This window comes from Labeo rohita, chromosome 3, assembly GCF_022985175.1.
Source record: "Labeo rohita strain BAU-BD-2019 chromosome 3, IGBB_LRoh.1.0, whole genome shotgun sequence".
NCBI classification, from domain to species: Eukaryota; Metazoa; Chordata; class Actinopteri; order Cypriniformes; family Cyprinidae; genus Labeo; species Labeo rohita.
Window position 1 is genome coordinate 14,130,699 of NC_066871.1, and position 26,384 is coordinate 14,157,082.

Consider the following 26,384-nt stretch of genomic DNA (forward strand, 5'->3'; position numbering starts at 1 on the left):
CTAGCATGATTTGAGATCTAACCATCTGTACAAATAATTCACTTGAAAAATCTTGCAAATTTAGGCCTACTTAGTAGATTTGATTGATGTAGAAATATTGCAGAATCTGAAATATTTTTTTCTCATTTTGTCATTCTGCTTATTTCCAGTTAAGTTGTGTAAAAAAGAAGAAGAAAAAAAAAGTTAAACATTTTTTTGTATCCCAAAGGTCTATCCACAAAACCAGTCATAAGGGTCAACTTTTTTGCAATTGAGATTACATCATGGTTTGTAGGACAGTATTTGGCCAAGATACAACTATTTGAAAATCCGGAATCTGAGGGTGCAAAAAAAAAAAATAAAAATAAAAATATTGGGAAATCACCTTTAAAGTTGTCCAAATGAAGTTCTTAGCAATGCATATTACTAATCAAAAATTAAGTTTTTATATTTTTATGGTAGGAAATTCACAAAATATCTTCATGGAACATGATCTCTACTTAATATCCTAATCATTTTTGCCATAAAAAAAAATCGATAATTTTGACCCATACGCTAAACATATACCCGTGCGGCCTAAGACTGGTTTTGGTTTGGTCCAGGGTCACATTTCTCTGTGCAGATTATGCATTTATCTTTCTAGGTGGCCTAACAGAGGACCTGTCATTTATGATGAGAGATAAGTAACCAGCTAACTATTACCTAAGAATGGCTTGCATCATTGTCTTTCATAAACACTACATGGAAAGCGCTTGTGTTGTGATCAGCACAGAAAAACAAAGCAGCATTGTGTATATCTGGTTTCCTAACTGCAGCTGCCATATATTAATATAGTGTATAACAGTGAATCTCAAACTCTCAAATCCCTCACCACATTTGGAAAGATCCACAAGGACCAGCAGAGCAATATCAGCCCATTAATATCATTAATGTTTTTGTGACAACCAAATGCAATCAAGTATGATTTACTATTTAAATTGATTCGTCCAACACTCAGCCACATCATCAGACATACTGGCTTGCTCTTTATGGAAACATTTCATTTGTCAAAATATCCAAATATTTAACGGCATAGGCTACTTAGATATTTTATACGGACCCTTTGGCATTATGTCAAGTCATGTTTTCTTAACTCCTTGTTGAGAAACACTGAAGTAGAATATAAGTAAATTAAGCCCTTGAAGCTTCAAATATTTGTGCTTCTGTTGCATTTCTTTCTATTTCCATGTATTTGTCTGAGATTGTTTTTCAAAGAACCCTTGGCAGGATTAATTATTACCATCATAATATGCTGTTACACACTAGGTTTCACCATAACAAGAGTTCAAATGATCATTATATGCTGACTTACAATGTCTGGTTAAATTATAGCACTGTGTACCCTCAGACCCAAACAAACAAGGTTACAGTGCAACACTGCTGTGTGTGCTCCTCAGAACGAAATGCTGACTATCGTAGCATTTTAACTTCATTACAATATGAAGGCAAGGGTGAAAGTAGAGCACTGAGTTAAAGCACATCTAAATACACGATCATAGAGTGATAATGGGTTACTTAAAATGTCCTTGTGAAGAAACTTGTAAGTTACTTCCAGATGATGTATCACAGGAATTTGTGTCTACGCCAACCCCTTATATAAGCACCAGACATCAGTTGGTGTGTAGCGAAATATTGTTCAGTACCTTGGACAGCTCAAATATATCACGCACATCAGGCCCATTTTTTATATTCAAATGTTCTTATGCAAATACTTGATTACAGGTGTGCTTACAAACTAAGTGTGTGTTCATTATAGTACTTTTAGGTAAATAGGTAAAAGTTTATCATCTAAATACCATTCTGAGAATCTGCATTTTTCTCATGGAGGCATCAAAAGGTTCCAGATTTTAAAAGCACCTTCTCAGGTAGTGGTGTTACCTGCCTACATTTTTTTTATCAAATATTTTGTATATATTAACAAATAGTTAGTGATAGTGATAGTTACAGCCCTGTTGCTCATTGGCCAATAGCAATGTTTATTTATGAAACAGATCTGCAATGCAATGATACACAGATCTGTTCAGTGAAGTGGTTATAGGCATTGCAAAAATATTTTGTGAAACAGAAAGGCTCTTCAGATGTTAAAGGCTCTTTATTGAACCATTTAGACAAAAAAAGGTTCTTCTATGGCATCATGAAGCACCATGAGCTGGTTTAAACTAATAGAGAATAGACAGAATAGAAATGTTTTCTTATGCTAAGAAATAAGCAGATATATGTGTGACAAAATAACATATACTGTTAAAGGGTTAGTTCACCCAAAATGAAAATTCTGTCATTAATTACTCATCCTCATTGTGTTCCAAACCCGTAATGCCTTTGTTCATCTTCCGAACACAAATTAAGATATTTTTGATGAAATCTGAGAGCTTTCTGACCCTGCATAGACGACGATGTAACTCACACATTCAAGACCCAGAAAGGTAGTAAGGACATTGTTAAAATAGTCCATATGACATCAGTGGTTCAACCGTAATTTTATGAAGTTATGAGAATGAGAAAAAACAAACAAAAAAACAACTTTATTCAACAATTCTTCTCCTATGCATCACCCTCTCTCTGGATCTTGAACGTTGAAGGACCCTTGCTGTTTTTGGACCTTCAGGTTTGGAACAAACATTAACAGTAATTAACAGACAGAATTTTTATTTTTGGGTGAACTAACCCTTTAAAATATTTTAAATAAATAAAATTAAAAAATACTATAGAAGTCAGTGGCTACCATCAATTACCAACATTCAATAGAAGCGTTCAATAGAAAAAAGAAACTCATACAGGTTTGGAACAACTGCAGGGTGAGTAAATGATGACAGAATTTTCATTTTTGGGTGAACTATCCCTTTAATTAATTCTCTTCAGAAAATAACATTAGTGCATATTTTTGTCAGTATTTGTATCGTGTGGTAAGGCACTCGCTTCTGGCGCTTGGGTATACTGCGCCAGATGCTGTGCATGCGCTCAGGACAGTAGGACATAGCGGTGAATCAGAGGTAAAAAAATGATATAAATACTGTTCAGTTTCTCGCACAAACCGATCTTTCGTGTCTTAGGACATTGGTGTATCGCCATGAGTCGCAGGGTTTAATTTGGTTGTGTTTGTGTATGTTTTTTTTACTCTCAAAGATTTGGGAGCCATTACCATTGACTGCCATTATATGACTGACAGACTGCAACGGGTTGAGTTAAAAATCTTCGTTTGTGTTCTACCGAAGAAACAAAGTCTCCTACATCTGGATGCCCTGGGGGTAAGCAGACAAACATCAAATTTTCATTTTTGGGTAAACTATCCCTTTAAATCTGAATGTGGCCTTTTTATGACTCTAGTCTAGTCATACACTATAAGCAAATACTAATAGAATACTGATAAAGAGCATCGCTCTAAAGCATGTTCACAGCAGTGCCCTCTAGGAAAATACAAATGCAATGCAACTGACATGTTTAAGGCTCAAAAAGGTAGTAAGGATATTGTTAAAATAGTCCATGTGACATCATTTAATTTTCTGAGTCTACGAGAATACTTTTTGTGCACATAGAAAACAAAAATAACAACTTTATTTAACAATGTCAGGCTTTGACATCTGTTCAGGTACCACAGCGCATAAACTATTATGTTTATGTAAATTAGCATAAACAGCAAGGGCAGAGAATAATACATGAAATCTCCCGTGTAAGTGACCTCAGAAGTTGAACACAAAGCCCTGTGGGATCAACAAATTTGTTTTGGCTGGATTATGCCCAAAGCTCAACATGTTCTTTTGCCTTTCAAAACAAATAATGATCAGTGTAGCACAGCTGAATCTTCACACTACTGAAGTGCTCATGATCACTTGAAAAAAAAAACAATCGTTTATCTAAGACTAAGGTTATCTTGTTCACATTCTATCATCAGGGGAATAATCTGGCCTTAATATCTCATATTTGTACAGCCATATTTCCAGTGTAATTTTATAGTAGCCTACGCTATTGACCATGAATTGTTTTTTGATATCGTAAAATAGAGGATTCTACATACATGGCATACTCACATTGCATAGACTTAAGGTGTATGAAGGATCTTACAAGGGAACTTTCTGTGGCAGTGGGCCTGAGCATGTAAATATTTGGGTAATGAAGACAAAACAAATTCATTAAAATCAACTATTAGATTATCTAATGTGACCTAGGGCACAAATCAATGACCTTTATCACAAAAATGTTCATGGCTCAGTCTTTCTTCAATTTCATATATTGATGTAATCATGTTGACTGTGATAACAATGATTTGTCTGACAACTCAAAGCAAAATAAGCTGTTTAAAGTCATGAATAGCATGTGTATTGAATTATAATATGTTACCACAAAAACAGTCTTAAGTAGCATGGGTATATTTGTAGCAGTAGCCAAAATACATTGTATGGGTCAAAATGATCGATTTTTCTTTTATGCCAAAAATCACTAGGAAATTAAGTAAAGATCATGTTCCATAAAGATATTTTGAAAATGTACTACCATAAATATATCAAAACTTAAATTTTGAATAGTAATATGCATTGCTAAGAACTCCATTTGGACAACTTCAAAGGCGATTTTCTCAATATTTACATTTTTGCACCCTATTTTCTAATATTTGTATAGCAAATATTGTCCTATGCTAACAAACCATGCATCAATGGAAGGCTTATTTAAAAAAAAAACTGACCATTACGGTCCAGGGTCATATATATGATAAGATATAATTATAAAAACCTTTTATACAGTACAGTATTCTCTCTTGCTCACCAAGACATACAGTTATATTTTAAAATAGTGTTATATTTCATAATATTACACAAATATTATAATATTTAAACAACTGTTTTCTATGTAATTTATTCCTGTGATGGCAAAACTAAATTTTCAGTATCATTTCTCCAGTCTTTGGTGTCACATGATCCTTCAGAAATCATTTTATTTATGCTGATTCGCTTCTTAAGAAACATTTCTTATTATGATCAATGTCGTGCTGCTACACTTTGATGAACAAGTCCAAAAACAGCATTTACTTGAAAAACAAAAATATTTTTTAACATTATAAATGTCTTCAGTGTCATGGTTGACCAAATTAAAGCATCCTTGCTGAATACAAGTATTAAAAAAGTGTCTTTCAAAAAATCTGACAATGAAGAAAAGACGACAGGAGACAGTAGGTGCTTTGCATAATTTCATTCCTAATAGATTTCCTACATATTCATTTCTTTTTTTTGTATCTTTTGGTCTTGAGCAATCCAGCAAAATACTTTGCACTCTTACAAGTAATATCATAGGCACATACATACAAAACATCCCGTTGTATTAGTATTCAGGATGGTAACATGTAAACATATTAAGTATCAATACAGCAAAACACATATATAAAAAAGTAATTCCTCTTCTCTTATGATTCAATATGATGGTGTTATAAATTAAAAGAATAAATTGCTACAGTATTACGACTGAATTAATACAATGTGTTACGTAGCTAGAACAAATATGTGGTTATATTTCAGTCATGCACCTCATTTATAACACACCCTTCAGGGGTTTGAGTATCAACGACCCAAATCCCTGATCAACTCTATTTTAGATATTAGCATTTCAACCGTTCCGTTAATAATTTAGCACCCTGAAGTTTAGTTTTTTTTTTATTTGTTTGTCCTTGCTCATGCACTGAGGATCCTCCTGTGACAGTTGCAGCCTCCACCTGTTCTCTACCCTCTCACGGTCGTCTCCCCTTGCCTCGCCCAGATCCGTCACGGCACCAATTTATCTACCGGAAACCAGAACAGAACTTTATTGTTCCCTCAGCCATGGGTGTGTTATAGACAGATACAGATCTCAACAGCAGCTAGCTGAGAACATGTCCGAGTCACAATGACATTTGAATACACCACAATGACACTCGAAATGTATATAAAAGCAATAGCAATGGCATTTGAGTATGTTAGTCCAAACTGACATCCCATCCTGAGCTCCTCCATTCAAAGGAACAGTTCACTCAAAAATGAAAAACTGGTGAAATCATATAATGCTAAATATCTCCAAATTTGTTTGGATGGACAGGTGTACACACATTTTCAGCAAATTTTTATTTTTGCCTGACCTATCCTTTTTAGGCAACAGTTATTAAACTATCTGAACTCATTTTAGCTCTATCAAAACAAGTTATGAAATGGTAACAAGGCCTGCTGGACAACACTAAGTGCTCCACCATGTGGAGTTAAGTGAGCACTGCATCAATATAAAGCATTATTTCTAGTTTCTCCTCATCATCTTGAAATCGTTTGCATTGTAAAATGTTTCTTTCATTGTTAAAATGTAATTAATCCATTGAGATTTGTTCAGAGTATAAGATGTAGCATGTTTAAACTGAAATATTCCCGTATGTTGTGTGTATGCATAGACAAAAAATGTCTGAGATCATGCTATTTAGACTAAAACAGAAAAAGAGCTCTTATAGTTATTGTATGTAGCAATGGTGATGAATAAACCAACATTAAAATGACCAACAGAATGTAAAAGACAAATAACTCGGGTGGATTTAATGAATTCTCATCATTGTCCTGTCTGTGCACAAACAAACAAATTAGTCATATAACTTGTGCTCACGTCCATGTATATAAGACCAGAAATATTATTGAACTACAACAGCAACAGCAGGTTTAGTGTCAGGAAATGTATTTCAGCATCTAAGATGAATGCAGATAATGTGGAACACTTTTTAATGATTTTTCGTTATATAATCCAATTGGATTTTTAATGCTTTTGAAAGAAATCTCTTATTCTCACCAAGGCTGCATTTTTCATTTATTTTTTTAAACATAGTAAAATGGTAATATTTTGAAATATTATTGCAATTTTAAATAACTGTTTTATATTTGAACATCTTTTTAAATTAATTAAAAAATTTAAATTAATTAAAATAATTAAAATTACTTCAGTCTTTAGTGTCACACAATCCTTTAGAAATCATTCTAATATGCTGCAAAAGAACAGCATTTATTTGAAATAAAAAATAATTTGTAACATTATAAATGTCTTTACTGCTACTTTTGATCAAGTTAATGCATCCTTGCTGAATAAAAATATTAATTTCTTAAAAAAAAAAACAACTTTTGAATAGTATTGTGTCATCACATATTAGTTATAAGAACTTTGTGCTAATTTTTAGTAATAATGATTAAGCTTTAAGTGTCCTACTTTGTCTGAATTCATCTTAAACTTGCATGAAGCAAGCATTATTTCAGTCTAAACACAGAATAATACCACTGAAATATATACATCATTACTGTATATATCAAAGGAGTAATGTTTAGGGTGATATTTGTCATTTATGTTGCGTAACAGACAACATATTCATCTTCTGATGTGATTCAACAGCAACATTTGGTCCTGTTAAGAACTGCTTTCTGTCATCAGACCTGAACAGGCCTGGTGTTGGTTTGGTTAAAGATAATAAATCACACTATGTTTGAGTGCTTGTGGACAGAGGGACAAGACAAGCCCATACAATGGAATTGAACACTGCCGCTTAGACGTGGGGAGGGTTAGCGAATGCTCACGGGAGGAAATTCCGTCTCATCGTCCAGACACACGGGGCCTGCTGCAAACTCATGCTCGGGAATCACCTCGCCCTTCTTAGCTCCCCCGTCCTCTGAGTAGCCTGAGACACACAATTGGGTGATCATGAAAAAGAGTTCACGTGTAACTGTGTGTGTTTGTTTGAGTGTGTTGTGGTACCTGTGAGAGTGGCTGTAACGGGTCCAGAGGTGGGGATGGCCACAGTGGCAGCATAGGACTGGCATGCTTGCGGTGGCTCCGTAAGTTCTGATTTCTCAGTCTCCTCCCACTCCTTATCTGATCCAAACAACCTGGCGGTTAAAGGCGACATTAGTGAGTTTCACTAAAATAAGGTCTGAGCCTATACTACTGAAATAGACTGTCATGTTGTGTTCAAAAATGTAAGATGCACACAGTTATAGCTCAAACTGCTGTGCTTTATAAAACTACCACATGGAGAGCCTTTGTTTATGAATGAGCTGAATGAACTGGGTCATCCCATTCATTATGAGGGTTTGCTGAGTCAGTGACTGAACGAGAGTGGGCATGTTGTTGACTCACTTTGACATCTGAGTCTTATTTACAGCAATAAAAGAAAAGGGGCAGAAGAATTACACATGTGCAAAACTGATGACCATAAACAATTAAAATATTACTTTACTATTACTTCATAGACTTAACTGAAGTATTATTTAAGCCTGTATGTGTAGATAGATAAATTGATACACTACCAGTCAAAAGTTTTTGAACCATAAGATTTTAAATGTTTTGAAGAGGTCTTGTCTGCTCATCAAGCCTGTATTTAATCAGAATCAAAAATTACAGCAAAAGTAGTAATATTGTGAAATATTTTTCCTATTTAAAATAACTGCTTTCTATTTGAATATGTTCTAAAATGTAATTTATTATTTCAAAGCTAAATTACTCCATCATTACTCCAGTCTTCAGTGTCACATGATCCTTCAGAAATCATTCTAATGTGCTGATTTGCTGTTCAAGAAACATTTATTATTATTATTATTATTATTATTTTTATAAATATTAAAACAGTTGTAATTTTTTTCAGGAATCTTTGATATGTATAGAAATAGATCCAAAGATCAGCATTTATCTGAAATAACAAGCTTTTGTAACATTAGACACTATACCATTCAAGTACTCAGTATAATAGTATTATAGAAATTAATATTTTTATTTAGCAAGGATGCTTTAAATTGATCAAAAGTGATGATAATGACATTTATAATGTTACAAAAGATTTCTATTTCAGATAAATGTGACTGGACCAATGATGCTAAAAATTCAGCTTTTAAATCACAGGAATAAATTACATTTTAAAATGTATTTAAATAGAAAACAGTTATTTTAAATAGTAAAAATATTTCAAAGTTGTACTGTTTTTGCTGTACTTTGGATCAAAAAATGCAGGCTTGATGAGCAGAAGAGACTTCTTTCAAAAACATTAAAAATCTTGACTGGTAGTGTTGATAGATTTTTTTGTTGTTTACAGTGTTATTTTCCTATTATCTATATACCATTATATTATTTATTCATGTTTTGAAAAAACATTCAAACTTATACTTCAACTTAATGTTCAACAACATCAGACAACAAATTTTTAAGTTTCATTTTATTTTTTTTTTAAATGTAACCAATTTCGATAAGTGCTTTTGTAATTTTTATTAGTCTTTATATGTCTGTTTAGCTTTAATTTATTTTTCATATAGATTTAGTTTGACTAATTTTAATACTATAACTTAATTTACTTACATTTTTCAACTTTCAGTTGACAAGGCAACATTTATAAGTTTTGTTTTAGTTGTTTAAGTTTTTCATCTAATATTTATACTTTATTTAAGCAGTAACACTTTACAATAAGGTTCATTAGTTAACATTAGTTAACATGAACTAAGAATAAACAATACTTTTACAGCATTTATTAATATTAGTTCATGTTTAATTTCAGCATTTACTAATGCATTATTAAAATCACAAGTTGTGTTTGTTTGTTAACATTAGTTAAAGTAAACATGAACTAACAATGAATGACTGTATTTTATTAACTAACATTAACAAAGAGTTTTATTAAAATGTATTGTTCATTCATGTTGGTTAATACATTAACTAATGCTAACAAATGACACCTTATTGCAAAAAGTGTTACCATTTAAGCTTTACAAAAATTATTTTTGTTTTTTTGTATGAGAAACATTTTATAAGCACTGAACCATCTGAAGTATCTTAGTAGATCTTTTATGCATGCAAATTTTAATAAGACTTGCTGTGTTTCTGCCTTTCAGTGAACTACTTAAGACAGTCTGAAAGGCAGTCACTCGTCGCCACCCACTGGCATAACAATGTAAAATGCAGAAAAACAAATTAGAGAGTGACTTGACGGCAAAGTATGGTAAAACCATATGGTGCCTTGCTTCCCCCCACCTACAATCCCTGCCAGTACTGAGATTTGAACTCACAAACTTCCAGTTACAAGCCAAACTCTCTAACCATTTGGCCACAACAGCTATGAAACAGTGATGCACTCTAACCACGTTTGGGCTCATCCAGTTTTACTTTGAAATTACACAGTTTTTCCAGTTAAAAAAAGAGTGATGACTCACCTGTGCTGCTGCACCAGAGTGCATTCCCCCCCATCTTGAGGATCAATGTTATAGATGAATAGCTGCCCATCAGAGGAGGCCACAAGCAAACGTGGAAGCTTCTGGATTCTGATTGGTCAGGTGAAACTCTCAAATGAGTTTTTTCCTCAGTAAATACAACATAAATCATTCTAGATTGCTGTGTAATGAACGGAGTACTCACGTTGCCAGGGCACAGACATTCTTCTGACCTGCCATCTGGAGCCGGACGGTGGCGAAGGCTCGGTCTTGACTCATCATGCCTGACACCTGTGCTGGGAGGTAGCTGCTGGCTGCTGTGAACATCTTACCTACATATGCTGACCAAGAGGGAGCTTCCTCCTCCCCACTGCGAGAGAGACACAAAAACACGGACGGACACAAAAACAAACACTGACAGAGTTTAGATTTGTCAGTAAAAGCAGAAGTTCTGGCTCATGCAGAGTTGTTTATTAAATGAAGTGAACTGTGCTGGTAGCAAAGAGCATTTTCAGTACCTTGGGCTGTGCTGTTCAAGCTTGAAAATGTGCACCGTCTCTGTATTGCTTGAGGCACAGAGGAACTGAGCATCCGGGCTGAAGGAAAGGGAGCTGATGTTGACATACCTTTGGTGACACAGACACACAAAGGTTAAAAATGTACACAAAATAGACTCAGACATACCACAGTTCACATAAACGGCTCCAGCTCTTATTTTCTCCTTCTGTAACATCAAAGTGCTTTCACGGTTTACTGTGAGCTTTGAATCATCATAACTGTACCTTTTCATCCCCCGTCGGAACTCAAACAAGCGCAGTCCCTCTGGAATGGAGAAGACTCGAATCACTGTGCCCTAAAACAGAAGAAAAGAAAAAACACAGCTGTGTTGCATTTCACCCAAAAATCAAAAGACAAAATGTTTTGTCTAAAGAAAACTGAAGCCTATTTTAGGAACATTAATTCAGCACTTTTGCCATAAATATGTCTGGATATGTTCGTTTTGTTTTGTCTTTTAATTCTCCCCTTAAACAACAAATTAAAAAAAAAAAAAAACAGGGTTCCCATTGTCTAAAAAACATATATATATATATATAAAAGTGTGATTTCTAGACCTGCAAAAGAATAAAATCTTACAACTCCATGGGTATGTTATGCATTTTATTAGGGCTGGGTAAAGCATATTGATTTCTCAATTTTAATCGTTTCTCATTTTTACGAAACAATATTGATTCTTAAATCCCAAAAATCAATAAGTCTAGCCTGTTTTCAGTTAATGAACTGAACACTGTAGCCCATCTCCCATCCAGTAAATCGTAATAAGCTTTGTGCTTTCTTACTTTTGATATGAAACAAAGTCTCAGATTTCAAATTCTGTCTATTTTATTATGGCCGCCCTAAAGTGCATGTGAACTGATTAGTTTTAGCATGAAATAAACATGAATAAGCATCCGAAGGTATGTTAAAAGCAAGCGTACAACATACCGAAATCTGTATTCTGTGTATTCTGGATGTAATCGATCCATCAGTTTCAACCATGCAAAGATGTCAATATAACAGCTTGTAAATAATATGTCACGTAACATCTGATTTACCTCAGAAAAAACATATTCGGTGACCATTAACTCTAGGTAGAATCATTTTACTAAATAGATGCACTATATAACATATTCATTATCATTTTTACTGGTCTTCAGTGTTTAATAATGTTTGAATAAATCTGTCAAGTTTTTATGGCAGCCATCATTTAAATGTTTACATTTAAAAAAATTAATTGGAGTAGAAATATAATTATGTAATTGTAACTTTATTTTTATAAAAACCTTACTGCGTGTATATTAAGCATTTGCATACAAATGAGTTAACTTTATTGTTTAATATTGTAGCAATGTAGTACCAACTGACTCTTATGTATATTTTACAGCATTAGGTAGAGTGTTTTTCCTTTAGAAAATTCGGCATGTACTGTACCTGATATATATCCAAAATAATCTATATTGAATCAAATCAATTTGGAAATCGAATCAAATTGCAAGCTTGTGAATCAATATCAGAATCAAATCAAATCATGAATTTTGTGTCAAAACCCAGCCCTACATTTTATGAATATTATTTATTTGTTTGTTTGCTTGTTTGTTTTAATTATGCCAAGCTTTAAAATATTTCTTGGGATTTTTTAAGTAAAAAATATTTTTTAAAAGCCTCAGCTTTAATTCTTATCCAATAAGGGTCAACCAATCATATCCAATCAAGAACAACTGGAAAGTTCACATTGGGGCTTTTGGAAATTTTTTGTGGACAATGAGGGGCCTTGGAATCAAAAAGGTTGACAACTAACTGTTCAAGCATTTTACCACAGTACATTAAAATAATGCAATTAAAGCAGAATAAAAGTAATTAAATAGTAAAATATACAACTTTTAAAATAATAACAAAATATTATAACAACATGATTTTCTTTGTATTTAAATCAGCATGAAAGCCCTAAAACAAATACTACCCTAAAAAATTAGCAATTTACGTAATGTTTCTTTTTGCATAACAGTATGAAAATTAGATTTTTTTTTTTTTTTTTTTTTTTTTTGCATTATGGGAATGGCAGTTTGGGATGTGCTTAACTGATATGAAAATAATCTAAATTCAAAAAACCTTAAAGCCACAGCCAAAATATAATTTCTTGTTTCTTTCCTTTGGATTTTTTTAATGGTGAAACATGACCCAGACATGTTCTTGACCAGTTTTGTGAGGTTCAGCTGTGTTTCTATATAAACAGTGGCTCTTTACCCTTTCAGAAGCACTGGCCAGTTTGGTGCCGGAAGCACTGAAGGTGATGGCGGCCAGTGGACTGTCATGAGCGGGAATCATGGTCACAGTACTCTGAGTAGATGAAGTAGATAAACATACAGCAAAGAAAAAGATTTATATGGTGCATCAGGAACAAAGATCAGGCATTTGCCTTATGTATAGCAATTAACTCAACCAAAAGGAACTGAGCAGTAAAACTGGTTTTTGGCCAGTATTTTTACCAGATTGTTGGCATCATAGACAATAATTTCTCCGATGGTGTCACTTCCTGGATATGCTAGGAAAGAGTTGGAATGGTTGATGGAGAGAGCACAGAGACCTACAAAAACACATGGGTGGAAAGACATAAATACAAAATTTAAATAGATTTATAAAATATAAATTATAACTATAGATTTTTCAGTCCATTTACCTGATGGGTTGGATGGTGTGTTGAGAAGCGTCTTCAAGAGTTTCATGTCTTTTATATTGTGGATATAGATGGATTCCTCCAGACAGACAACCAGCCTCTGCAGCAAAAAACACACACAAAAACAAATGACATTCAATAACTAACCAAACATGCTCATTTCCACATATTCAAGCTAAACTATTATAGAGCAGAGACAAACATCCATCATGTCCAGCAGCTTTATAACTGGTAATTGGCAGGTGTTTTGCTGCAGCACAGCTGTGCTGTATTTACCTGTCTATTTAGTCGCACTGCAAGAATGTTGTTCGAGTAGCTGTAGTTGCAAATCTCCGTGCCCTTTTTGAAGTGGTAGACATTCATGCGACGTGGCATGGACTGACTCACCACCACAACCAGGCTGCTGGAGAAAAGCCTTTCCACGATATAAACGTCTGGAGTTTCTGCTGAAGAGGAGTAGAGAAAAGGACACATTAGCAGCAACATAAAGTAAACAACATATACAAACACATGTAGTTGATGTATAAGCACTTTGTGGTTATTCAAGTCAAGTCACCTTTATATAGTGCTTTACACAATATGGATTGTCTGGGCACACTTTATTTTAAAGTTCTCGCTATTAAAGGAGAAGTCCACTTCCAAAACAAAGATTCACATATAATGTACTCACCCCCTTGTCATCCAAGATGTTCAAGTCTTTCTTTCTTCAGTCGTAGAGAAATTATGTTTTTTGAGGAAAATATTTCAGCATTTTTCTCCATATAATGGACTGATATGGTGCCCCGATTTTTAACTTCCAAAATGCAGTTTAAATGTGGCTTCAAACGACCCCAAATGTGGTTGTAAACGATTCCAGCCAAGAAAAAAGAGTCTTATTTAGCATAATGATCGGTTATTTTCATTTTAAAAATACAATTCAAATACTTTTTAATCTCAAATGCTCGTCTTGTCTTGCTCTGCCTGAACTCTGCGTATTCTGGCTCAAGACAGTTAGGATATGTCGAAAAACTCGTAATTTCGTATTTTCTCCCTCAACTTCAAAAATTATTTCAAAATCATCCTACATCGCTGCAGAAGTACAGACACAGTCTTTGCAAAGTGAACATACAAAGAAGATCAAACACCCTTAACAAAAAAGGTAAAACGGCGATATAGGGCGATTTTGAAGTTGAGGGAGAACATGAGATGGGAGTTTTTCGACATACTCTAACTGTCATGAACTGGAAAAAAAAACATTCCAGGCAGAGTAAGACAAGACGAGCGTTTGACATTAAAAAGTATATAAATTGTATTTTTTTTAATGAAAATAACCGATCATTACGCTAGATAAGACCATTCTTTCTTGGCTGGGATCGTTTACAACCACATTTGCGATCGTTTGAAGCCGCATTTAAACTCCATTTTGTAAGTCCAAAATCGGGGCACCATATCAGTCCATTATATGGAGAAACATCATGAAATGTTTTCCTCAAAAAACAATTTCTTTACGACTGAAAAAAGAAAGACATGAACATCTTGGATGACAAGGGGGTGAGTACATTATATGTGAATCTTTGTTTTGGAAGTGGACTTCACCTTTAACAAACCATTAACTATGACTTCTGCCTCAATAAACTCCTAATTTGCTGCTTACTAATAGTAAGGTAGTTGGTAAATTCAGGTATTGTGTAGGACTAGGGATGTAGAATATGGTCATGCAGAATATGTATTTTATAAGTACTAATAAACAGCCAATATGTTAATAATAGACATGCTAATAAGTAACTAGTTAATAGGGAGAATTGTTCCCAATACCAAAATTGATCAGCTGGTTTTGTTTTGCCTCATTGTCTGTGCTCCGCTTGAAGTCGTAAATGTACAAGAACCTTGCGATTTAATTCATTAATGTGAGGTGGAAGAACCGCGGAAGCTTTGGAGTGCATTTGTCTTCCACTTAATTAGGACCATCCGGTTTTTCTTCAGTGGGTCTCCGCTTTGCCACTATCTTTCCAAGAGGTCACACTGTTATTAAACCAAATTTGGTTTAATAACAGTGTGACTGTTGCAAAATCCATCCATTATGAAACAAATTTGAGTTCAGCAGTTCAAGTTTTGTTCTCATCTGTTAGTGCCAGTGCAGTCAAATCCATAATGTAACTGAAGTGATTTTGAAGCCCAACTAAGCAAGCCAAAAGTGACAGTGGAAAGGAACCAAACTCCATCAGGTGACAGAAATGGAGAAGAAAAGCTTAAAAGAATTAAAATTTCCTCATAATTTATTTACTCCCATGTCATCCAAGATGTTTATGTCTTTCTTCCTTCAGTCAAAAATAAATTAGGTTTTTGAGGAAAACATTCCAGGATTTGGACTTGGGAGATCAACAGGCTGAAGGTCCAAATTGCAGTTTCAATGCAGCTTCAAAGGGCTCTACACGATCCCAGCCAAGGAATAAGGGTCTTATCTAGCGAAACGATCAGTCATTTTCTAAAAAAAATTAAAATGTATATACATGAACCTCCGTCATCATTGTTTTACCTTTTTTTGTAAAGGGCGTTTGACTTTCTTTGCTTCTTCGCATTTGTTCGCTTTGTAAACACTGGATCGGTACTTCCACCTACGTCATGCGTGACCTTTCCGACGTGATTACATAATGCATGAAGTTAAGAACACAGAGTTAGTGCAAGACGAGTATTTGTTTAAAAAGTATATAAATGTATGACCGTTCGTTTCACTGGATAAGACCCTTATTCCTCAGCTAGGATCATGTATAGCCCTTTAAAGCTGCATTGAAACTGCATTTCGGACCTTTAACCCGCTGGCTCCCTTTGAAGTCCACTATATGGAGAAAAATCCTGGAATGTTTTCCTCAAAAACCAAGAAAAACATAAACATCTTGGATGACATAGGAATGACTAAAATATCAGGAAATTTTAATTCTGAAGTGAACTAATCCTTTAATTCTTTTTAAGAATAAGCAACATTTAACGAAGTAATAACATCTAAAAATTCTATCATTAACAGAAAATTTAAAATTGAAGTCACTGTGTACCTTTAATAATGAGTGTAAACATCATGGACATTTTGTTCCATAGAAGAATTAAAGGAATACAGGTTGTTAATGATATCAGGTCTAGGTAATTATTTTCCTTTTTTCATTCCAACTTCAAAATGTCTCTTTAATTACCATTACCATATTTTGACCTTATGACTTTTTCAAGCATGCTTCTATTTTTGCATACATTAGCAAAACAGGCTGCTTCTCTGTCTTTAGCTTATACCAGCCAGAAATCGTTGAATGACTTTGTTGTGGACTGCAGATATGATCTCAAACGCATAAGGGTGGTGCCACCATGTAAAATGAATCAGCAGGCTATTTTGACTCTATTAAAACAGACAGGACAACTTCACGACCTCTAGGGCAAGTTTATCACAACACAGTGAATGACAGCACAACCACAGATCACATATTTGTTTTGAAAGACATTGCTTTATAAACAATGACTCCAAAGTAAGTTTTTTTTTCCATTTCTTTCTCAGTAAAATACCAAGGAAATGAGATGCCATTTTCAATCTATTTGGTAAGTGACTTGCTAGAAAGTGGCTACACCCTATGATGGTGACTACATTATATTGCACGTGTTGGTTCCTCCTATTGCATGCAGTTTGGCAGGAAACCATACTTAACCATTATATCACATTTAAACTAAAAAAAGAAAGAGAGAATGACTCACTGCTTTCATGAATGCAGTCCAGTTTGTCCACCGAGGTCACAGAGAATAGCCTGTATCCAGTTTTGGTGCCCACAGCCAAAGACCTGGAGAACCAAAACAATAAGAACTGATGTTGCATCAACTCTTAAATGAGTGCATCCACTTTACAGTTCTGTATCTGATTTACTTGTGCATATGCAGCTTATAATATATAAAAGGTATGATATAATTTAATATATATAAATTTATACATACATACAGAGGTAATGGCTAACACAGAGATTACTGCCTAATATTTAAGTAGCAAGCAAGGTTCTTTTATAACCCTAATACAACACAGGTCTTGAAGCAAGTTAGAAACATTTTGTGCTACCATCAACAAAGGTTGATTGTAATTATTTGGCTTTTATATAAACAGAATAGTTCAGGTCTGTTGCATGGGTCTATTTTTAAAAAAAGAAACTTCACATCTGTTTTGCAGGCTCCTGATTCCACTAGACGAAGCTGTTCATGTCAGACCCTGTGCTTAGCATGCCCTTTTCTACTTTTATTGGAGAACATAAGTATGTCTTCACCATCACTGACCACACTGCTGAAAGCCAAAACAAAACCTTGCGTTTAGAGCACGACTTCAATGACTGTGTCTGACTTGTGTGGGTAATTACCACTGTGACTAAAACCCTCTATGCAAATGAACAAGATTCTAAATTTTCTAATACAAATGTGTCTTCCCCCAAGAGACACAGCTGACGTCAATCTCAAAAGAGCAATATACCAGATCACCTGACTTGCAGTATCACGTTGTGTGTTTTATTTGCTGTGCTTGACTTTTTAAGACAAGAAACCAGTGTGATCAGCCGCTAGAAAAGAGGACATAACTGGGTCACCTTGTCAGGAGACTGTGGACTGATCAATAAGATCACACAATCATGCATTCAGCTGTACTGGTTAGGAAAATGAAAAAAGGCAACTCAAACATTCAGTGTCCCCTCTGTGAAATTATGAATAAAGGTGTCTTTACAAAGCCTTTACTTTACAACGGCGCATAAATTAATGTGTTTGGACCCACCTAATATCAAAATATACAGATGTTATTGCTATATAAATGCATTTATGACAGGTCTGATCAACAGTCTGTGTAAAGACATCTAAATGGCACTTCAGAAGTGCTTCTGTGCCACCTTTGCAGTGTAAATTTGGAATAAGATTGGTATTCACTCTATAAATAATAAGAGTAAATTTTGTGTTTTGTGTGTTCGTTAATCGCACTTAAAGCACTTCTGCCTAAAAAAACAATGTACAGTCACTAAAACAGCACCTGTCCTATTATGCAAAACACCGTTATAACATAGTGATTAGCTTTTTATGGATATGTAATAATCAAAATAGACAATAAACTGCGGACAATCCTTTAAGCAGAGGTGACATTCCCTCTAGTAAGGTTTATCGCGGTTAATAGCATCTTAGAAATATCCGACTCGGCAGATGATGCAAGACTGATCTGCAGATGTGCAGCGCTTACGTGGAGTCTTGGTTGAAGGAGGCGCAGCACAGCCCCGGCCCGCCAGGACCGTCGGCTCCCTCTCCGGTCTCCATCCCGATTCCCAACGACCTCCTTCCCTCCCTCCGCCCTGGATCGGAGGCCTGGGATCGGTTGGACCTCTTGGAAAGATAGTGGCAAAGCGGAGACCCACTGAAGAAAAACCGGATGGTCCTAATTAAGTGGAAGACAAATGCACTCCAAAGCTTCCGCGGTTCTTCCGCCTCACATTAATGAATTAAATCGCAAGTTTTCTTGTACATTTACGACTTCAAGCGGAGCACAGAGAATGAAGCAAAACAAAACCAGCTGATAGTTGTTGCGTCACATCAACAACACATACTAGTGGTTGAAGACAATGCGCCGTGTTGTCGTCCGGCTGAGCGCTGATTGGGCGAGTGAGCTAAGGTAGACGCTGATTGGCTGGAAGTGCGGCATTAAGTCGAAAGGGGGCGTGGTTTGGCGGTGCAATATTATATTATTCAGAGAATTCAAACACATCAAAATTTCCACGAATGCATGTATGAAAGAGTCCTTCACATCCAACTCATCCTGGACGCAGTGCTTATCAGTCTTAGGAAGGCAGACTCATTTCCGCGAGTCGTTTCTTTTGAACAGTTCACCGACTCGTTCTGAACCGATTCTTGTGATTCGTAAACGTCATCATGTGATTCCTGGCGTAATATGATAAGATTCAAAACAGTACGGAAATTCATTCCAGTGTTGCTGTTTGTGAACGTTCTTTAAGTGTCATTAAAATTGTTTATTAAAATGCGTTCCAGATCAGTTTACTGCAGCACATATTTAGCTCATAAATACATGTCATAAACATCATTATATCTTCCGGTTTACTTTTTATAATTGAAATGCTATTTATTTAAAATAAAATAAAAAATCGCGTATTTGTAATACAATCAACCCTTACGAAAATTAACCATGGTTTAATTATAGTAAAAGTGTAGTAGCTGTTTTTTTTTTTTTGGCTCATTGATTACCATTTGTAAAACCATAGTGTTACTACAGATACCATGGTTAAACTATGTTTAGTGTAGCAAGACCTTAGTTAATTTGTGGTTACCATGGTTTAAATAGTAACCATGTTTTTTGGTTTCATCTGTAGTAAAATGGTTAATTTTTGTAAGGGAAGTAATTTTTTGACATTTTATTCATATTTCCGCTGCCAAACTTACTTCTCACCCCATCGGTTCAATGCTTCTGCTTTCTCATCAGTTTATCTGTTATTTGTATAATAGTCATTTCCATCTAACAATCTTCTGCAGTACTGCAGCAAAAAAAAAAAAAAAAAAAAAAAACAAATCACACAAAGTTTTTATAATGATTTGTTTATTTATGTGTGGCTTTGTTTTATTAAATCTAAAAAAAAACACATATAACATAAAAATACACAGATTTTTATTACATTAGCAGCACATTTTGAATAGAAAATTTGCATTTATGATAGTCATTGCATAAGGTTAATTCTTTTTGGTGCTAAATAATTTCTTTTTGCTTGAATAAACTGCTATAAAATGTTCCCTGTTATGATTAATTAATACTGCATGACAAAAACTATTGCATACCACATGTTTAATGTCCGCCATCCCACCAGTATTATAAAATCAACAGGCTTTAAATACTTTAAAGTGTAACTTTTGTAGTGAAGGCTAAAAAAGGTGTCAGAGAAAACAAACACATTTGAAAACATGGTCCCCGATTATTGTTTTCTGCTCTTTCCAGATCCCATGGTGTTTCAGTGCTAAAGATGAAATTAAAGAAGAAAACATTTAATATACGTTCATAATAAGTCATTAGGTGTTGACTGCTTAGACAGTAACGCTTTATTTTAAGGTGTCCTTGTTACACGTTTTTACTATTATAATAACAATTAATTTTGTATAATTACATGCAAGTAGCCCTAAGCCAAACCCTAATCCTAACCCTAGTAAGTACATGTAGTTAATTAATATTACTGAGTAATTAAATGTATAATTGCACTATAACAAGAACACCTTAAAATAAAGTGTAACCAATATCAAAACATTGTTTCATGATACTACAGTACCTTGAAATCCCAGACAACCATGGCACCATCTAAGCCCACACTGCTGAATTTCTCCACCTTGGCTTTCGGCCCTTCCAGAATGCATAGCTGACTATAGCAGAAACAAAGGCTTAGCAAACAGCCATGTAATTTCTCTCAAAAATGAGCATAATGTAAAAAGTGCTAAAATAGACTGCGCTTGCAGATGTCAAGCCTTATATTACGTGATGCTGTTCTGGTGCAGACTGCCCAACCCAGTTTCTTCCTCCTCAGTAGTCGCTTTTTTGTCCAGATTGCGGAAATGCTGCATGGCAGACATGTTGCCCTTGGAGCTCTGCTTGGGAATGTCCACTTTTTTCACAAACTCCAAGCTTCCAGGACCCTTGTATGAGAACTGATATGGGCAACAGTCGTGCCCCTAAAATCCCCACCACAGAATATGCACAAAAAGGCATTATTAACATTCAATAGAGGTAGGAAGGCAATGTAATGCATGTATTTAAGGTTGCAAAAACATGGAAAAATTCCAGAAAATGTCCCAACGATTCTGAAAATGTACTAAATTTTTCAAAAGTTTCCTTAAAAACCTCAAACCTACATATATGTGCATCTGAGTCCATGACAATTGAGTTGCTTCAGAAGGAAACACAATGCATTAAGAGCCGGGGGGTGAAAACTTTTTGAATTTGAAGATCAGGGTAAATTTAACTTATTTTGTCTTTTGGGAAACATGTGAGTATCTTCTGTAGCTTCCGAAGGGCAGTACTAAATGAAAAAGATATGATATTTAGGCAAAATAAAAAAAATGTACACATCTTCATTCTGTTCAAAAGTTTTCACCCCCAAGCTCTTAATGCATCATTTTTCCTTCTGAAGCATCAGTGAGTGTTTGAACCTTCGGTAATAGCTGCATATGAGTCCCTCAGTTGTCCTCAGTGTGAAAAGATGGATCTCAAAATCATAAAGCCATTGTTGGAAAGGGTTCAAATACACACACACAGAAAAAAACTAAAAATTTGTTGGATCTGAAGGATTTTTCTGAAATACTAAATAAAAAATAACATGCATTTTGTATGATACCTCTTATTTTGGTAAAATAATTAACATTCTGCAAGGTGTGTGTAAACTTTTGACTTCTGGTAAACCATGAAGACCATCTCAGTAAGGAGCTATAAGCAATGGAAAAGTCCTTACCGCAGCTACAATCTCAGTCTCACTGACATACAGCACGCTCAGCAATGGAAGATGTCCTGTTGTCAGCTGAGTAACCCTGCAATGCACAAAATTTCATATGTAGGCAGTCTAAAAGTGACTGGTAAAGGTCATACTGTGCATATTATTAAATTCAGGCAGCAAACTGCACTGGTTTTTATGGATGCATGCAAATCAAGGATATTTAGTGTAGCACATTATTTTAGTTCGCTTGGAAATGGAGAATGTTGGTATTACTCTTTTCCCTTTGCAGCATCTGCTACACTGATGGCACTGTTATGGCTAACCCAGGCCAGAGCATCACCAGATGGAGAGAAACCGACACTGTGCACCCAGCCACCACACTCTTTATACTCCAGAAGCACCTCTCCAAAGGGCATTTTGGATCCCCAGGGTGTTGGTCCAGGCTTGTCCTCAATGTCCTTGATATATGCAGAAAAAATTCTATCCCGGTAAAAAAAGACCTGTGTTACCAACAAATGGTTTGAAAAGCAGCATGGAGCAGTAGTAGTCTGAATATTCAAACCTGCAGTGGAGGTCAGCGGAGCCGGCTGCCAGCAGTACGTTATTGGGATGCCAGTCTAGACTCAGAACAGTGGAGTTAATGGGTTTCTTGATATGCTTACTCAGCCACCTATAGAGTCAGTCATTAAGAGAGATTACACGAGAGATGTGGTTATGTATAATATATATGTTTAGTGAATTAAGGTCTCACCCAGTCAGTAGAGAAATCAAAAATCCTTATAAAAGCAAGACTCACCAGTCATTTTCTTTTTCAAAGTAGCACACTGAAATAAGTTTAGCCCCACTTCCAAGAGCAAACTTGTTCTCCAGAGGAGACCACTTGACACATGTGGCAGCTCGATTAATGCGGACCAGCACCAGCGTCGGCTTCCAAACCCCATCCTTAAGCGTCCATACATAGGCATTCCTATCTGCGGCACACGTCACTATACGGTTGGACTCTGGGGCCCAATCAATCCCTAAAAATGAAACCAATTCTTAGAGATGTTCATTTATTATAATCTATCCACTTTTTTAATTCTGTAAAAGTGGGCGTGTCCGCCTGTAAATTTTATGGGTGTGGTTTCCGGTCTCATCCATGTCCAGCTATTTTTAGCGGTACAAAACAGCTTATTTTGCTGCTTGATATTGCAAACTGGTGTGTCTTACCATATTATTTAAATGTATTATCTTAATTATGAGCACCCTGGTTTGTACTGCAAAAAGTTTACCGTTTACTGCACATTGTTATTCTTCTCATTTTTCCCTATAGTGGATAATGAACTGGAGGTCTTACCCACAGATTTACTTCCACATTGAGGAAAAAGGTGGATAGGTATTGGAAATATTTTAATGCAGTGCTATAGAATGGGGTATATGTCGAAATGTCTCATTGTATCCATTTGTTGAAGAAAGTGCTAACAGCAGTAAAAACTGATGCAACTATTTATGGACTTTTGAGGTAGTCAGCTAACCAAGCTAGTTGTTTTATTGCTAGGGATTTGATATCTGATTTGAATGTTAGTGAGAAGAAGAAGTTATAAAAATTTTTTTTTTTTAAATATTTGCCACCATATATGAAGGATTTTGGTTATGGTCAGTGTTGGGGAGTAGCTAGTTATATGTAACGGAATTACCTAATTTAATTGCAAAATAAATGTAACTGTAATCTGTTACAGTTAGTGAGAAAAAATGTGTAATTTAATTACTTACATACACATGTACATATGTATAATTACATACAGATTTGACTGATTTCTTACCCAAATTGCACTGATTGCTCTAAAATGTGAGATACCAATGTTTCAGGAGTTTAGGACACATAATATGACATATGTTTATTTGACAACCTATTTGTTTTTTGTTTTTTTTCTTGTTTGGGTTAAAGTATATGCTTTATTTTTTAAATTAGCATTTTTTTCCAAGGCACTGTTAGATGCCAGCATTTCCTGTCTATGCAAAGATTTGATTTAAAAAAACATTATCATAGATATGAAATATATTTTCATGATTTTAAATCTGTATTCCATCAGTAACCTCAGAACGATCTAAAAAGACGAAGTAAAAAGTGGTGCTGAAGTCTGATTTTGTGGTGGCTGTGTTTTAAAAACTTTTATCATCTTACTTCAAGTAATAAAACTATTTGAAAGTTTGATATAAGCGTTGAGAACTACTGTAAGGTTAACGCTGCCTGCTGTAAATGTTTCACAATGATTAACAGTTGAAAACATTCATTAGAAATTTAGAAAAGTAATCAAAAAGTAATCAAATGTAAACAGTTAGATTACTTTAATAAAGTAACTGAAATATTTACACTACTTATTACATTTTAAATAGGGCAGCTTGTAATCTGTAACCTGTTACATTTCCAAAGTAACCTTCCCAACACTGGTTATGCTCATCTTTGCTCTGTCCTTTAAAAGCATATTGAGTAAAAGAAAAGATATGAACCGGAAGTGAATACCCCTATGTGTAATTTTAGTAAATGGCAAACCTATATCTTATTCAAATTTGTCATGATGAATATCATAATACAGAAGAAAATATTTGTCACTACTTCCTTCATTGCGACTAAATTCCTGTTGGTATAGAACTCAAATGTAGACTGTTTGCAGTGGTTTAGTTAATGCCTTTCAATGGTGCACTGAGATAATGTTTGTTTTATGGGTCAGTCTCACAGTATCAGTGGGTTAATGACTAATGTGGCAACTATTCTCGTTTGTCTCACCTGTGATTCGCCCACTGTGTTCTGTCAGTTCATGAATCTTCGTCCATTCCTTTCCTTTCTTTTGGTAAATGTGCACATCATTGCTGTTGGGGCTAACTGCGATTTCTAGAAAAAAAAATATAAGCCTGAAAAACTGTACTGTATGTATGCACATAAGCCTGAAAAAATGTACTGTTGGAAATTCTTGCAAACAAAAATCCATAAAAAGCTGCAATATTACACAGTAAGTTCAGCAAATTGATGATTCATATGAAGAAGTGCAGCTTTTCTCCCAAAGACAATCTGATATTCCTCTGAGTAGATTATAATGGATGAAAACTGAACTGCAGACAGCAACATTAGGAGCCTGAAGGGATGTAATTCATATTGAAATGTAGCTCAACTAGTTTGCTCTTACGTGTCCGGTCTTTGTTCCAGGCGTGACAGGACAGGGGCTCCAATCCAAAGCTATAGAGGGACATGTTTCGACAGGGAGACCCTGGAATGCACCTCAGATGTTAGGAAGACTATGCAATCATGAAAATGAATGTGACTAAAAAAGGAAGACGAAGTGTTGCTAGCTTGGAGTTCTCCACCCAACTCTTTTTGATTGTCATTTTTTTAAATGTTATAATTTCTCCTTGGCGAGGCTAGTTATTTTCAACATTTTCATTCACATGGTACATTATTACTACAGTCACATTTTCCAAGATATGAAATCATTACCAAAACACAACATTTCCATAATTGCAAGTGAATTCAATGAATTTTTCAAACATGTTTACAGTGTCCTGTACTACAAAAGAGTCATTCTTCTCCATCCAGTTCTTATTAGAATATGGTTAAGTTACACTAGATTGGTATGACTGAGCAGTGATTGCAGATTAGTACAACAAATAACATCCCTACCTGACTATGGAAAATTAACTATGCCCTCACCTTTATCTCTTCCTCTTTTTTGCTAGATAGTGATATATCCTATATCCTTGTGCTGGAGAGCTTTTGGAAGGCTATGTTCGTGGACTCTGGGCAGTCGACACGAATGAGGTTGAGCAGTTATAAGAAAGGCTGCGGAGGCAGCAGGGAGGAGATAAGGGAGGGTGTGTCTTTATATTCTAATACAGGCACCTGGCCTGTACAGCCTTATGATAATTGGTTATATTTTTAAAAATATCTAAATCATTTTTGCACTTAAATGGATAGTTCCCTCAAAAATTTTAATTCTGTCATCATTTACTCACCCTCATGTTGTTCCAAAACTGTATTATCTTCGTATTTCTGTGGAACAAACAAGAGGATATCTTAAGAATGTTTTTTATTCTATACAGTCCACAAAACTTCTTTAAAATATGTTCTTTTGTGTTTCACAGAAGAAAGAAAGTCACACACTTTTGGAACGTCATGATAGGGAAGGTAAATGATAACGGTATTTTCATTTTTGGGTGAACTGTCCCTTTAAATTATGCTTTAGTTCTTGTAATTATTTTGAAATAATTCTTTCTGTTTGTATTATTTCCCTTTAAGTCTATATGTGAGACCTTGAACCACAAAACCAGCCATAAGTAACACAGGTATATTTGTAGCAATAGCCAAAAATACATTGTATTGATCAAAATTATTGATTTTTCTTTATGACAAAAATCAATATTACGTAAAGATCATGTTCCATGAATATATTTTTTAACAATAAATATCATTTAATAACAATATATTGTTTAAAAATTAATAAATATGTCAGAACTTAATTTTTGACAGTAATAAGCATTGTTAAGAACAACTTTAAAGGCGATTTT

General features: G+C 34.8%; 2 protein-coding genes across 4 annotated transcripts; both read right to left on the reverse strand.

Moving 5' to 3' along the window:
• Positions 1-5,188: 5,188 nt before the first annotated feature.
• On the reverse strand, positions 5,189-18,959 carry wipi1 (WD repeat domain, phosphoinositide interacting 1). Of its 3 annotated transcripts, none has more exons than XM_051106294.1 (13): positions 18,611-18,959; positions 17,110-17,192; positions 13,675-13,841; positions 13,402-13,498; positions 13,211-13,308; positions 12,969-13,061; positions 10,970-11,040; positions 10,706-10,813; positions 10,393-10,557; positions 10,191-10,298; positions 7,753-7,883; positions 7,575-7,675; positions 5,189-5,782 (listed from the first exon to the last, which is right to left on the reverse strand). In XM_051106294.1, the coding sequence occupies exons 1-13, from the start codon at positions 18,682-18,684 to the stop codon at positions 5,732-5,734; spliced, it is 1,347 nt and encodes a 448-aa protein (XP_050962251.1). In that variant the 5' UTR covers positions 18,685-18,959; the 3' UTR covers positions 5,189-5,731. The 3 variants fall into 3 exon arrangements, with proteins under 3 accessions (XP_050962251.1, XP_050962250.1, XP_050962252.1); XM_051106293.1 differs by having other exon boundaries at positions 13,675-13,844; XM_051106295.1 differs by lacking the exon at positions 5,189-5,782 and having other exon boundaries at positions 6,529-7,675; positions 13,675-13,844.
• A 1,017-nt stretch (positions 18,960-19,976) lies between these two features.
• zgc:86896 (uncharacterized protein LOC415190 homolog) lies at positions 19,977-25,664 on the reverse strand. Its single transcript, XM_051099251.1, has 10 exons — positions 25,531-25,664; positions 25,010-25,090; positions 24,613-24,717; positions 22,642-22,864; positions 22,408-22,515; positions 22,119-22,325; positions 21,864-21,939; positions 20,894-21,087; positions 20,691-20,781; positions 19,977-20,384 (listed from the first exon to the last, which is right to left on the reverse strand). The coding sequence occupies exons 2-10, from the start codon at positions 25,071-25,073 to the stop codon at positions 20,379-20,381; spliced, it is 1,074 nt and encodes a 357-aa protein (XP_050955208.1). The 5' UTR covers positions 25,074-25,090; positions 25,531-25,664; the 3' UTR covers positions 19,977-20,378.
• Positions 25,665-26,384: the final 720 nt, after the last annotated feature.